We start from the raw sequence: 15232 nt of genomic DNA, 5'->3' as shown, positions 1-15232 counted from the left end.
GCACCTGAAGCTGGGGGGCGTAAAAATATTAAACAATTAACTTATTTAAAAAAATGTTATTTCTTGTTTTGCTAGAAACCTAATGACAATTTCAGATTTTTCCGAATCGTACTATACATATTAAAAGCTGTGAGTGTGACAACCCTACAAACTAGGGGGCGCATTGATTCAGATTTGCTTCAGGATAAAAAATGGCTCGGTATGGCTCTGGAAATTTATCAAAAAATAAAACCCGTAGATTGTAAGGTACTAGTCTAATAACTCGAAGGGGCAGTGATCAAGGATGTAGGTATAAAAATATTTATTAGTGTGGATTGTTATATTTTTTTTTCACACGTCATTTAGGCGTTTTGCAGCTTCTACCAATGCTCTTCAAACTTCTCGATCCTTTGCATCCTCAATACTTGCTCGATTAATTAATGTCTTCAAATCGTCCTTTACTCCGCCCAACCACCGTTGTTTTGGCCTTTCCACATGTTGTTTTTTATTTGGTTTGTTAATGAGTACTTGTCTTATCAGTCCACCCTCAGCATGCCATACATAATGGCTGTAACACGATTTCACCCGTCTTACCTTTTTATATGAAAAAAACAGAACACGATTGCGCCCAGCTAATTAACTCGATAGCACCCGGTTTTACTTTTTTACCTGCAAAAAACGCAATACGATTACGCCCAGCAAAGTAGCTCAATAGTGCTTCGTGAAATGTATCATAAGGTCTTGCCATTCTAACAATTTTCAAATATACTATTAAAAAATATAGTCGGAGAGTAAAACTCAAAGTTTAAATTAGGTTAGATTATCATTTTAACAATTTTCCTTCCCTTTTACAGGCTTATAACTGACAATTTTCTGTGCTACGTAGTTCTTGTTTAATTATTTTATTCGGTCTCGTAAATAAGTCGTTTTCACATTTTATTTTTATTTTGGAATTTATTATTTGTCTACTAACTATGTTTTCTGAAATTATGTTGTGGTTGTGTTCATTAAGCACGCTAAGAACTTTTGTCACATTTTTGTTAATGTAAATACTCGATGGAAAATTGTTAAAATGATAATCTAACCTAACTTTAACTTTGAGTTTTACACTTCGACTGTATTTTTAATAGTATATTTTAAAATTGTTAGAAAGACCTTATATTTCACAGAGTGCTATCGAGCTAATTAGCTGGGCGCAATCGTGTTGAGTTTTTTTTTTATGTAAAAAGGTATTACGGACGCAATCGTGTTTCACTGTACATGATCAGCCCACTCTAACCTTTTTGACCTAGGAAAATCTTTTAAATTGGTTGCATTAAACAGACTGTTTAAGTCAGATTCATAAATTAAGGTAATATTATTTTTATTATTACCAATTTATTTACTAGCTGAGATTTTGGTTATGCGAAAGGGGGTTTGAACCCTCGAATTCCCCTTACCAATGCCACTGACAGTGGTACCGAGCTTGGGTTTTTAGTGATATAAGTTTTAAAGGCTTTGGATTTTGATAGTATAATGTATTAAAAAACAAATCATGTTTCGAAATTCTTAGATAAACGTTATAGAATGAATCTAGACATAAGTTCGAAAGAACATATGTCTAGATCCATGATTTTAAATATAATTACATGTGTGGTCAATGGTGAACAAAGAAAATAACGTTACTTTTTGAATGAGTGGTGACTTTTATTCAGCATAATTATGGCTGTAGACTGATTAAAAACTTAATCAGGTACACATAATATATGTACAGATTTAGGGAGTTACGTAGGAGTGTGTGATTGGTTGTAAACAAATATTTGTGTTAATGTTTTTATGAACTCGTCGAGTACGTTGACTTATACGTAGGTATACGACCTCACACTATGTGTGTGATTTTACAACTGACAAAATTGACGCGCCTTGATAGCTTATATAATAATAACTGTAAAATAATATTTGCTCGTCTATTTACCCATCCAACACGGGTCGTTCCGGTATAGACATATAAACCCATTACGGTGCATTCATACGCTCGCATGCACATGCGTGGACTTAGTGTGTGTGTGTGTGTGTGTGTGAATGTGTGTGTATACAAGTAAAACGATTGTTTTTTTCGTGTGTTTATACCTATATCGATTGGATTTAAACAGTTTAAAATAAATATATGTTTACATATGTCTGTTATTTGGACGTAGAATAATCATTGTTTATATTATATTATTATTGGTTGGATAAATAATTGATAAAATCATTGTATCTTGCTTCCCCGGGCTAAATGACCTTCCTGTAAACTAACCGCGTTTCGGAATGAGATTGGTTCCCGCGAACGCGTCCAGTACAAAAGCGCATCTCTTTAATGGAAAATATGTTACACATAAACAAGAAGGAAAAAAAATCTATTAACTAAAATAATGAAAATTGATTATAATGGCGGGACGTACATTACCATCTTTCAATATACTATTATAATGCCTGTACATAAACGTCGTGCTGCCACCGAACAAATCAAAATATTATTTTACGATCAACCTACAGTGGCGTGACCAAGGGCGAGGAATTTGTAGATCCCTACTATTGAACGAATAATAAATTGTTTTATTATTATTGAAAGAAACAAAATATTGCGCTATCAGATCGTAAAAGTGTTCATGTATAGCTAATTTTTTCGATACATAACAATCATTTTTTTTTAATCCTTACCTTTGAACCATTGCGACTCGTACTCTGTATACCGACGAACGAATGAATCGCGTTGCACATACAGGTACTACGGCGCACCATCGAAAGTAAATCGCATACAATTGTAGCGGTGCACCGAATAAACCCGTTCACGGGACCGTCGTCGATAGTGGCCACATGTATATTTCCTCCCCAACACCGTCGTTTCAGCCAAAAGCCCGTAAAATGGCCCGGATGTATGATTAATGAATTTTTTCTCCTCAGTACTCGCGTATTCTTATGCCTTGTGTTCGATCAATGAAACGTGACAGGGTTATTCTAATTTTTCTGCGCAGAAAACGGACGTCCGTGTATATTTGACGTAGAAAATATGATCGTGTGATTTTGCTTAACACGTACGATGTTATATGGTAGGAAAAAAAACAACAGTGCGGTATATTTTTTTTTAAACTCGTTCTGCTCATAAGCTGGCCCCGTTTTCGATCTGGACTACCTACTCATTACAGATTACTCATGGTGCAAGGATGCACATTAACTAGTCGTATCAAGTCCATGTTAATTCAACTGGTTATATTCAATTCGATTAATCGATTGACGGTATAAATAGTATCTAGGTTCACTTTCTAAATTTGACCATAACTACAATTTTTTTTCTTCTTTACCTAGCTGATGATTCTCATCGCTACGTGCCGTTGGATACGCGTAGAAAACTGTCCTATCACGAATTTCCTTTCGGTCAATGATGGTATACCACTTATACGTAATGATATTCCGGATAATGTTTATTGTTGAACCTAAATATTATACTATTTGCTTCGATTAATGCAAAAATCATTGCATTTCATATCCCGTAAATAGTTGAATTGTACAAGAACTGTTTTAACATAAAAATATGTCGGACAGATAAAAGTGATGATTATCAAAAGTACTTTATACAATATATTATTTAATAACCCTACTTTAATCATAATATGTAAATATTACATTTTCTACAAATTCACTAGTGCTCTCTTTTTATGAGATACTCATACAAATGTGCTTATTAGTTCCCATGATTTACTTCCGCAATTTCAAATTATTTTAATAAAAATTTCAAACTATGGTATATTCCATACTAGTAGTTAATTAAATAATTAAATATGAACATATGCGTAAAGAAAACAATATTTATATAATATTTTGTTTGTATATTTTATATTTTTAAGCTTGACATTGAAATGAAGCGAACACAATTTAAATGCATTTTATAAATTAATTTTTAAACAATATCAATTTTTTTTCTTAATGTTTTTATTTGTGTTATTTTTTATTGATAGATATTTTACAGTATGATATAGTTTTTTAAAAATAATTCATAACATGAAAACAAGCTATCAACAGTAAAAAAAATTTATATTTGTGTTGAACAATATTTTAACAATAAAATAATAAAAATTAAATTAAAATTAAAAATTATTAAAAGAGTAATGCTTGTAAATTAATATATAAATGAATAAACAAATAGTTTAAACATAAAAAATAAATAAATAAGTCATGATTTTATAGACTTTTTACACACCTGACGATTAATTTTTAATTTGAAACCGTTTGTACTTCACAAATATAATAATACTCCAAGCTAAACTTTTATTTACATATTTCTATGTATAAACTATTTCTTTATTTATTTAAAATTGTAATGTTTTATAAAAATAAAAAAAGGTTAAAACTGTTTATACATACTTTATAATCTTTAGAAATGATAACATATTATTTTTATACAAATCATATTGTAAAGAAAAAAAACATTAAAAAGTTAATCAAAATTATTTAGTTTAAACCTTAAAAAAATAGATTGTTTCATTGTATTGAAAATAAAAAATCATAATACCTATATAATAATATTAATACGTTAGGATGAAAACACTTCCATAAAATAACTATATTTATTTTTAACAATTTCTCAAGTTTTTTTTTTTGTTTAATTCAATAAATTAAATACATCTACTTAAACTCGAACTAAGTTTTTTTTAATGATACAGCATGAATTGATTTATACACAATAATTTGATGAAAAATTATTCATGCATAAACTCTTTAACAACAATGGAAAAAAAGAGCCATCTTGATTAACTCATATTTATACAATTTGTTTAAAATAACAATGTAATTCAATTATTAATACTCTACTTTAGACTAAAAACTGAATTAATACCTTATAAAAAAGTGTTTTTCTATTTCTTATATGTTTGAATTTTTTTAAACGATAAACACAGTTAAGATGACTTAGTATAATGCATCATATATTGTTGACACTGATTTGATAATTTATCAGTATAATATAAGATTTTTCACTTATTTTTCGATTAAATCATGAATATGTATATTATATATACGCAAATTTTGTCAAGTATAATTTATGATTATAAACCTAGAATAATAAATAAACGTTCTAGATAACTAAAAACGAAGTTAACAAAATAGTAGGTTTCAGTTATTATAGAGATCACGCATGATATGTACTATTTTTACGTACCTACACTTTCAACAGTCCACTTTTGGAATAGTTAAAATATGAGTTTGCATTATTCTGTCCCAACTCTTGAGTAAAAACTATTAGTAATATAATCCGATACGTTTTCGCTTTTATTATAGTATAATGTGTACGCATGTCATGAACTTTATTATATGTATGCATGGTATAGACATATTTTGTATTCACGTACACCCGCGAATGGTTTACCGACACGAAATCTGAACAAAACCAAAATATTCGTTTCCGCGACCAATAGAGTTTCCGTGAAATAGTTTTCATGCTGAAACAGAAGAGTAAAGATACCTGAGTTGCTACTCATAGTAAAGCAATATTTGACATTCAAAGTGTGTTGGAACGTGTAGAAAAAATGATTACGGTCCACGCGACTACCGCCGAAACGTTACACGTTTAGAGTGTAGCACGCGTGTAACATTTTAAGAGCTTACGAATATAATATAATAATTTAAATTTACGGATTTCTATATTGTAATACTACTTACTTCCTGGAAGTAATCCGATGATTGCGTGCACGTTTCGTGCCATGCTTAATCGGAAGCTGGCCGATAGCTAATTGCATCAGGAATATCTGCCGTGAAGTTCTTTCTAAATTTAACATTGTGTAAGCTGTTATATACTCGTAAATTTCATTAATATACATATATATAAAATCATGTGAACGTAAATATCGTACACTTATATACACGATCATATGTTGAAGAACGCGTTCTTCCTTGTCGTTTTACCTGTTACAATTTTATATGGGCAAGTGTGTGTGTGTATTTATTTGACTAATATACCATACGTATATATTATTTTTGTATACGTATACAGACGCACGCACACTCATATATTAATACATATATATATATATATACATAAAGTCATCGTGGTCTGCCCCGCCAAGCACGTTATAACGGTAAACGCATTCCTATTACGCACGCGCGCGCCTACAAACCACTTGCACCGACGACGCTTGAAAAAAAAAAACGACGAAAACGATTTTTTATGTGTGCATGTTTTTCATTTTTGTTTATGACGGTCCATATATATTATTACGTGTTTTTTTAAAAAAAAATTTTTTGTAATATTTATCTACTCCAACGCGCGTGAGCAGAGGGAGAAACCCAGGAAGGAGAGAGAGAGAGACTTTAACGCACGCAAAGATAATGTTATATCTTTAGTGCGCTGTCCGGTTTAAGACTTGTGTGTCCCAGCATCGCCGACCTGAGATAGATAACGCGCCGTTACAATGTATTATTTTTCGGCTCCTTTACCAGAATTTGGTTTTGTTCGATTTACAAAACCAATAGGATATTTGTTGTATTTGTTGTATTGTATTTGTCTTAGTGAAATTCATTTTAAACGGCTAACAAAACATTTACATATATATATATAACAATAGCATAAAATAGACATACACATAGTTCATATCAATATACCGTACAACGTGTACGCAGTTTGTATAAAGTATTTTATGAACCGACCAAATACTCGTAAAAATATTTAAAGGCAAACTAAATTGTTGTACACAACATAAGCTTACGGTACAAAAGCCAATGATGAAATCATATTGACTGAGTCGTATGAGTGTATTCTGTGTTTTATTTCAATTAGTTTCAAACAATGTACTAAAATGTTATATTAGGTCATTTTATTTATTAGGCCGATTTTTATGAACGCTCGGCATATTAGTCGCATCATACGTGCAACGCCTACAATTGCTACCTATACGTTACACGTGCTTTGCGTATTATAAAACAATTAAATTTTTCAGTTTAAATAAATAAATCTTTTTTTTTATGCCGCAAATTTTAAATTACAGGTCAAATGTTCATATTTTAGAAAAATGTAACATGATATTATACTTATGATACCAAAATACTACGTTTTGTATTCTACTCGATGTAAACAATATGATATATTTTAAGGTACCTTTGTTGATTTAATCCAGGTTTTTTCGCAAGCCTATCCGTTTACATATTGTGAACACATACCGGCAAAACTTATTTTTACCGTTATAGTAAAGTAAATATACTTTATATTTTACTGATTATTTCGAAGAAAAGTAAAAATATAATTCATGTTTTCACACGTCGCAGTATCGCCGACTTGACATCGATAACGGGCCTTTTCAATTTTTAATGACTTTTTTAAAGGATTCGAATACAATCGATATACTTAACCAGCAGGATATCTTGATTTGAAATTCGTTTTAATCGGCCAATATCATCTTTGAACACTTACAAAAAATAACTATTTTCCGTAGTACAAACCATCGTGATAAGCTTATATTATTTTATTGTTATAAATATTACATATAATAATTCGTAAAATGCACGTCATATAAATCGTTCGTGTCAATAATACACCGTACGGAGTTCGTAAGTAAAACATTCTAAGAACCAACTAAACAGTCGTAAATAAACAAGTATTTAAACCATACTCAATTTTTGTACACCGTATAAAACTCGATGTACAAAAGTCATTAACGAAACCGTACTTACTGACTGTACCGTATACAGTCTATAAATAATTAATACATATAATGTGATATATTTTGATCGGCTTCAAATTGACAATGAAATATTGAGCTTGAACTGTGTATCACACCATCTGAAATTTACGAACATCCAGCATATTAATTGTCGTACAATACGTGCAACACTTACAATTTCTATCACATTTATTGTTCAGTTCGATAAAAAAAATCGATTTTTTTTTCTAGACAGCCAAATTAAATAATAGATCTTATAATCATATTTTAGATAAATGTATAATATAATCATATACTCAAAATACTGAATTACTACGTTTTTCTTCCTTCCGTTAGCAATGTAATAATATGACATATTTTAAGGTATTTTTGTTCATTTATTTCAGCTTTCTCCGTAAGCGCCCAACCATACATTATTCCGTGAACACACCAACCAAACTTTTTTTACCGTTACAATACAGTTAAAACTGTTTTTTTTCTGATTTATGATTTGGAAGAACAGAAAAAAATATGATTCATAATGTTTTCGCAGATCTTATCGAAATTAATAGTATACGTATGCCTTATCATCATAGTTATGATACTTGCATTAGTACATATCATATATTCATGTATTAACGTGTAACACCACTATACAATTATTCTATTAGAGTTTATTATTATAATATGCATGTTTGTAAACCATTGATTTTGTTCTTTGTCTTGTAGTATACCTGCGCCTAAAAAAATGGTTTGATAAAAAAATGTCACTAGAACGTAAAAAGTACAATTCAACATGATGTAAAAATAGTAAATTAATCACGTTGCCCGTGTAGACGGATATTAGAATGTTGTACTTGAAGTGTTAACGCGTAGTACACAACATGTTATTTATATTAAATTAACGATCACGTGAATTTAGTATTTACCGAATACATATAAAAAACGCGAGAAACTATTTTTTAATATTTTCCAATGACAAAAGGTTGAAAATTCCTAACGGTTCTTTAAAATATTCAGTAGACGAATTCGAAGTATAAAATATCGTGTGAAATGAGACACAGGTACCTACGTAAAGATTACATCGAGTTGTGCTTTTATTTTAAACCAGTTATATACAATATAGTGTTAAGAAAAATAATACCTGTTGGTAACAATGTTAAAACCATCATATTTTAAATCGATTTTTGCACACTATTGTGCCGTTTTTCAAATAATATATAGCTAATTTTTATATTGATATAAGTATTAGTACTTTATGTACTTATGCTTATATCAATATAAAACTGACAGCACTTGTATATTATATATGTACTAGGTACTATACGATTAAAATACTCTTATATTGTGATGAAAAATATATGCACAGAGTGATTTTGAATTGTCGACAACTCAAGATTTATTTATGCGTTGTGAAACAGCATTTGTGTAGTATATTAACTCAAAAATAGCTCTTTTTACTAGTACTTAATTCTCGACGCATTTATATTTACTGTTAGGTTTGGTATTTATACGCATAATAATTTGACAGAACTATCCGAGGGCATATTACCGACATGTTATAAGGAGTTTTTAAAATATACTAATCCTTTCCTAAATTCACGTCTTACACACACATATTCATATAATTAATTAACTATAGTATATTTTTATTTACTATAGTTCACTATACATAAAAATGTTATACTCATAAATCATTATGCCCTTCCCTAAGCTATACTATAAAAGCTATAACAACGATTAGACATACTGTAAGCAGTTAGGACGTGAAGTGAAATTGATGGCTAGTTTATAATTATCTTTACAAATGTTTCTTCCCCTCTACTAATCCCAAAATAAATATCATACCATAATAAATATTCTAGATCAGACACACCTGTCCTGGAAAAATAACAATAAAAAAAGTTATATATTTTTAGGTCCTCATTCCAAAAATAATTTGATAAAAATACCTTAAAAATAATTGTACTAGTTACAAAAATACGTATTATAATTATCTACAACTCTCCAAATGCCACTAATCCCGACAAAAACCAGTTTACCGAGTTCGATATTCAAAACTATCTAACTATAAAAAATATTTCATCAGAAGCATATTATAATTAATAAGTTAAAATGATGATATAAGACGTATTTGATTGATAAGTACAAGAATCACTTATAAATGTATTCAGGGCCGGATTTAGGGGGGGCCCACGGGGCATAAGCCCCGGAGCCCTCACAATATTCATTTAATAAGAAGCCCAAACAAAATAATTTCCTTTTTTTTTTTTAATTTTTCTAGTAATTTGCAAAAAATATTTTATATTTTTTCTTTTAGTTAGTTTTTCTATTTTTTTTAAATTTTTTCTTTAAGTTTGGCAAGTGGTGCTATTAGTGTAAGATTAAACGAATTACTAGATTGGGATTGGCAATTTTCTACCATTACTACTTAATTACAAACATAATTACTCAACTTCAGTGTCGAGTGATGGGTCGTTAACCATAATAGTTATTTTAATTATAAAAATAGGATTATTTTGTGCGTGTTATATTAATAAAAAGAGATGACTTTAAAAGTTACTTATATTTACGTATTGATTGTAATAACGTTTTGTAAATCTTTATTAATTATGTCCCATAAGAAAAATTGATGTGATTTGAAATTAATATCATGATGAGGAAATAACCCATCAGTAATATAATTTTAAAGTTTAAGTTTGAAAGCTAGGTACTTAGCTAAGGGAGGGTCAGGGTGTATCTGGCCTACCCTTATGTGTCCGACCTTAGGCCGGCACACCTAAAGTATTCAGAGGGCCCATTATTATATGATGGCTTTTAATTTTTACCAAATTTTTAATATTGCCTAAATATGACGCAAATAAAACCAAATACATTGGGTTTTAATTATAACCTAATATAAATAATGTACTTGTAACTAAACTTAAACGATCGATTAAGAAATAATTGCTCTTTATAGCTAAATACCGGTGCTATACTACAATGTCACGTTGTTCTTATCTTATCTAGACAGTGACTACTGTATACTTGTATGTCTATTATTAAAATACTTTGAGCGAGGGTATTGTCATTATGTTGATTCATATAGAAATATAGAATTATATTATGGTCACCGGTTGGACACTTACATTCACATTCAGCGCACGCCGCACTTATGCTAACGTCATCTACATTAATATTTGTACAATTTATAGTATTTATACATTTTATTTTATATATTTAATATTTAAATTAATTTTAAAATGACACCTCTCAGTGGATGTGCCAAAAGAAAACGGAAATTACAAAGAGAAAAGCAAAATGATAAAATATGGTATTATTAGGTTATATACTTATATATTTGTAATAATGATACGCTGATAACTACCTTTTTATAATATAAAAAAGTCGGGAAGGAGGTAACATTGGCCCACCTAGTGAATATTTTCTGTTTACGTGCCTGTTGAAAGCATGTAGATCAAGTAAAAATTCTTATATTTCAATCTTATGTGGGCCCTGAGGCTCCCATAACCCTAAATCCGACTCTGAATATATTGATCTATTAAGAAAAATTAAAAAGCTATTTTCATTAAACTAGAATAATTGAAATAATTCTATGCCCAATATTATGTCTAGATACACACAAATTTATCCAAAGAACTATAGTATCCAGAAATATTTCGACCTGAAACGGTACAACTTCAATATTTATTTGCACACATTTAATATTATAATATATTTCAATGACGTCTGTGGGTTGATTTGACGAGCCAAAGATTAATCGCTGATGTATTGCTTGCCGGGTCTTGAAACGATGAGTAACGGAACGTAACTTTTATATTATTACGCCATTGATCTTGCCTATTGAACGTGGTCCAAGACCAATTCATACCATATCGGCCGTAGGTGTAAAGTATGTTACATAACTACCCCGGGGAGTCGATCGCGTCGTTGCAGTATATAAGTACGGGCAAACGCTGTGATACATAACGGTTCGTTCTCTGTTCGTCGCAGCTCCGTGCCAACAACGTTATTATTTACATTATTTATAGATCATCTTTATTATTATTGTTATTAATATTTCGGTCGTAGATCGAACGGTAGCTCACCGTAGCCTGTAGGTAACTGTTCATTTTTCCGAACCGCGCGAAAACGTTACACCGCAGATGAGACGCGCGGCTGCGTAAACTACTATATATTATAACACACATGCCCGTACCTTCGTAACGGCCTCTCCCAGAAACCCACTCGTTAACAACTAATGAGCTCAATCACGATATCGGCTGCTGTGCTATTATCGTGCCGGCCGCACGTCGAATACTTTGTTGCACGACTTGTACAATTTACTCGCGTAAATCACGCGACACGGTACTTAGCGTTATAACAAACAAATTGACCAATTTGTCAATATTCCTCGACTCACACGTCCTCTAGTTGTACTCGTACACCACCTATACATTGTTAACGAAAATTTATTTTTGAAAAAAAAATAATAATAATAGTTTAACGTCTCAAACGTAATATGCGTGGCATGCCAATCACCCTGCTCAGACAAATGAATCATAATAATGTACTCGGTTTCCGTCAAACATATGACATTGTAAAATTACAATGATTTAGATACTTGATACTAATAAAAAATTTAATCGCCTCGTCGTAATATTTTTAGCGATAATAGATAATAATAATTAATAATATCTATCGAACTGGCATGCTATGATGGTATTAACTCGTGTATCGTTGTGAAAAGTTAATAAAATATTGTGTTGATTAATGAAAAACCTAATAATAATCTTATTAACAAATCACTATTCATATAATAATTTCATTTTAGTTATGGATAGATTTAAATGACTACGGTATAATAACACAAATTTAACTGTTAAACTGTTTTTGATTAAATAACGAATAACGGTATTTTTTTCTAGTTATTCGCACGACCATTAAAGTCTCTGATAGGTGTACACACAAGACGTGCGAAGAAAAAAAATATTGTTCAGATTTATATTCTTAATTGCATAGGTAAATGAAGGTTTAATTTTCTACTTTATAACTGTAGTCCAATTTTTATGTTAATTACATAACATTTTATATAGTTCACCAAAAATTACTGGATTTGATTTTCTAGAAATATATTATTATTCGATCTTGAATGAAAATCATTAATCATACTTTACTTCTTCCATAAATTGTGTACTTCTCAAAAAAAAAAAAAATATTTAAACAATGATTCAATCAGTGGATGCAGTGGTTTTTAAAATACAAAAAATAAATATGGTTAAAAACAAAAACCTGTTACCTATATCCGTACTATCCAGTATATATAGTTTAATACGATCGTCGAAATTATTTAGTGTATTATTAAATTACAATTAATCCAACGCAATGAAGTAGAATAATAAAATATTTCTTGATAAAAAATACTATACGGTTAATAACATAAAATTATTATGAAACACTTTTTAAAATAATTTAAAATGTTTAGTTAAAAATAAAGAATTATAAGAAATATAAGAATTTCATTATTAGAATTATAATTAGACAAATAAAAATTTGATAAAATTAATCAAAACACAATTCAGACCAAAATATTTAATAGATAACATACTATAATGTCCGTGAAAAATTAGTAATTTGATATTTCATCCGTCCCAATAACCTGATTTTACGGTAAACATATTAAAGTATTGTAAAGTTAAATGAAATTAGTATGTCTAACTATGCTGGAATATTATTAAACGGTGCTATTAATAACAAACGTGATAATCTTATATTATTATTTATAAATTTTTAAATTAAAAACCATTCAAATAAAATCTATTTTTTTTTTTTTTTTTAATTGATCTAACACGTGTGGGCATCAGTCGTTTCCGCAAAAAAACTTGAATTTTTTTCCGCCGAGTATTGTTTTCGCCAAAATGAAAAACATTCGATTTTCGTTTCCACCACCTGTCTAAATTATAGCTTGAGAACTAACTTAATAACTTTATTAAAACTTAACTAACTTAATAACTTTAATAAGTTTATTTAACTTAATTTTTGAATTAAAGTTTAAAAAATTGAATTTGAATTAAATTAATATATTTTATATACAATCAAATATTTCTGATATTTCTATAAATTATTTAATATTTTAAATAATTTTTACATACCTTTTTTAAAAATGCCATTCTTAAAATAGTTTTATTTTTGTATTTATCTGTTGTGCTTATTGTATTAATTAATCGGTTTTTTCTATTAAATCTTACAAGTTTTTTTCATGCTTGAGTGGCATCTATTAATTTAAATATATACGTTGTTTGAACATTTGAAATGAAAATTTTTAAAAATGTATTAATGTTGACGAATGCATTTTGTAACAAGATTATCAATCACTTGAATGAAACTGATGTTAGCTATATAAGACAAGATGTTCTAATACAATTTAGGAATTTGTAAATAGTTAATTCTAATTTTTTGATTAAATTCTATAATTTACTTCTTGAAAAATAGCTTATTATATTTATATAAAATAATTATAGAGTAATTAGTTTTCAGTGTATGTTTAAAACATAAAAATTGTCGAGAATTGTATACCTGATTTGATCAAGACATAATATGATTGTTTGGATTTTATTGCATTACGTTTTTTTTTTTTTTTTTAAAGCCTTTAACACATCGATTAATTTATAATGATCAGGATATATAGTTTCAATTTCTTATTCAAATGAAATATTCGCATCGAAAGGAACTCTTAGTATTTATTTATTTTTTAATTATTTCTCAGCTATTTATTTATTATACAAATTATATCAATATTAATACGCTAATAATAACAATATTTATACGAGTCAATTTTAAATTATAATATTATTATGTATATTTCAACCTAGTAAATAAAATATCCAAATATTTAGGAGAAAAAAATTTAATAAAAAATTGTAATAAAATAGTACAACTCAATTTTACCAACAATGCATTGACGCTATTATTTTTTTTCAGATCGGTGGTATTACAATGAGAAGAATCAACCGTCGGTTGGTTTTGTTACTTATCATACTTGTGTGTGACGTAGTAAGTGTTTTCGGGCGACCTCAAGAGCAAAATACAGCTAGCAGCCAATTGAAAGGTAATTGTCAGAAAAAAAAAAAATTAAAAAAAATCTTTGAATAACAAACGCGTGTGGAGTTTTACGACCGAAAAGTTTAAAAAAAAAAAAAAAACCAGTCTCAATATACAAAATAAAATGTACAATTTATACGTGCTAAGTTCAACGTTTTTTCAATCGTTTATTGGAAAAATACAATTAAACATTTTGAGTGGTAATCAAAATTATATTAAATTATTTTCTAATGTTGTAAAACAACGCCTGAAAATGGGCGTACACAAGTGGATGACTAAGTATTTGCCTATCCATAGCGCCGACATATTCAGTAACATAAAATTCGTATATACTATTATTTCAAAACAACACTATGGTTTAAAATTGAATTTATTGATCAATGATTATTACAAATTTTCGAGAGGCAAAGAACTTTTTCATTTCTATCTATAATATTCAGATGACAAAAGCATAAAAACTGCTCGCAACTAATCCACAATAAGCTATATTAAGTGACAAATTATTATAAATATTTAATTCTAAT

The 15232-nt window shown here is 29.0% G+C and overlaps 1 protein-coding gene across 2 annotated transcripts in view; it reads left to right on the top strand.

Moving 5' to 3' along the window:
* The window catches only part of LOC112693679, a 64986-nt gene that overhangs the window by 45193 nt on the left and 4561 nt on the right, over positions 1-15232 (top strand). For both annotated transcript variants that reach the window (XM_025568862.1, XM_025568861.1), the window contains one exon: positions 14589-14715. In XM_025568862.1, the coding sequence (XP_025424647.1) occupies positions 14604-14715 (112 nt within the window). In that variant the 5' untranslated portion in view covers positions 14589-14603. The remainder of the gene's footprint in view (positions 1-14588; positions 14716-15232) is intronic.

Source organism: Sipha flava, unplaced genomic scaffold (assembly GCF_003268045.1).
Source record: "Sipha flava isolate LNK unplaced genomic scaffold, YSA_version1 89_pilon_pilon, whole genome shotgun sequence".
Lineage (NCBI taxonomy): Eukaryota > Metazoa > Arthropoda > Insecta > Hemiptera > Aphididae > Sipha > Sipha flava.
The sequence above is the reverse complement of the archived record's forward strand: the minus strand, read 5'-3'. Positions and strand labels throughout refer to the sequence as shown.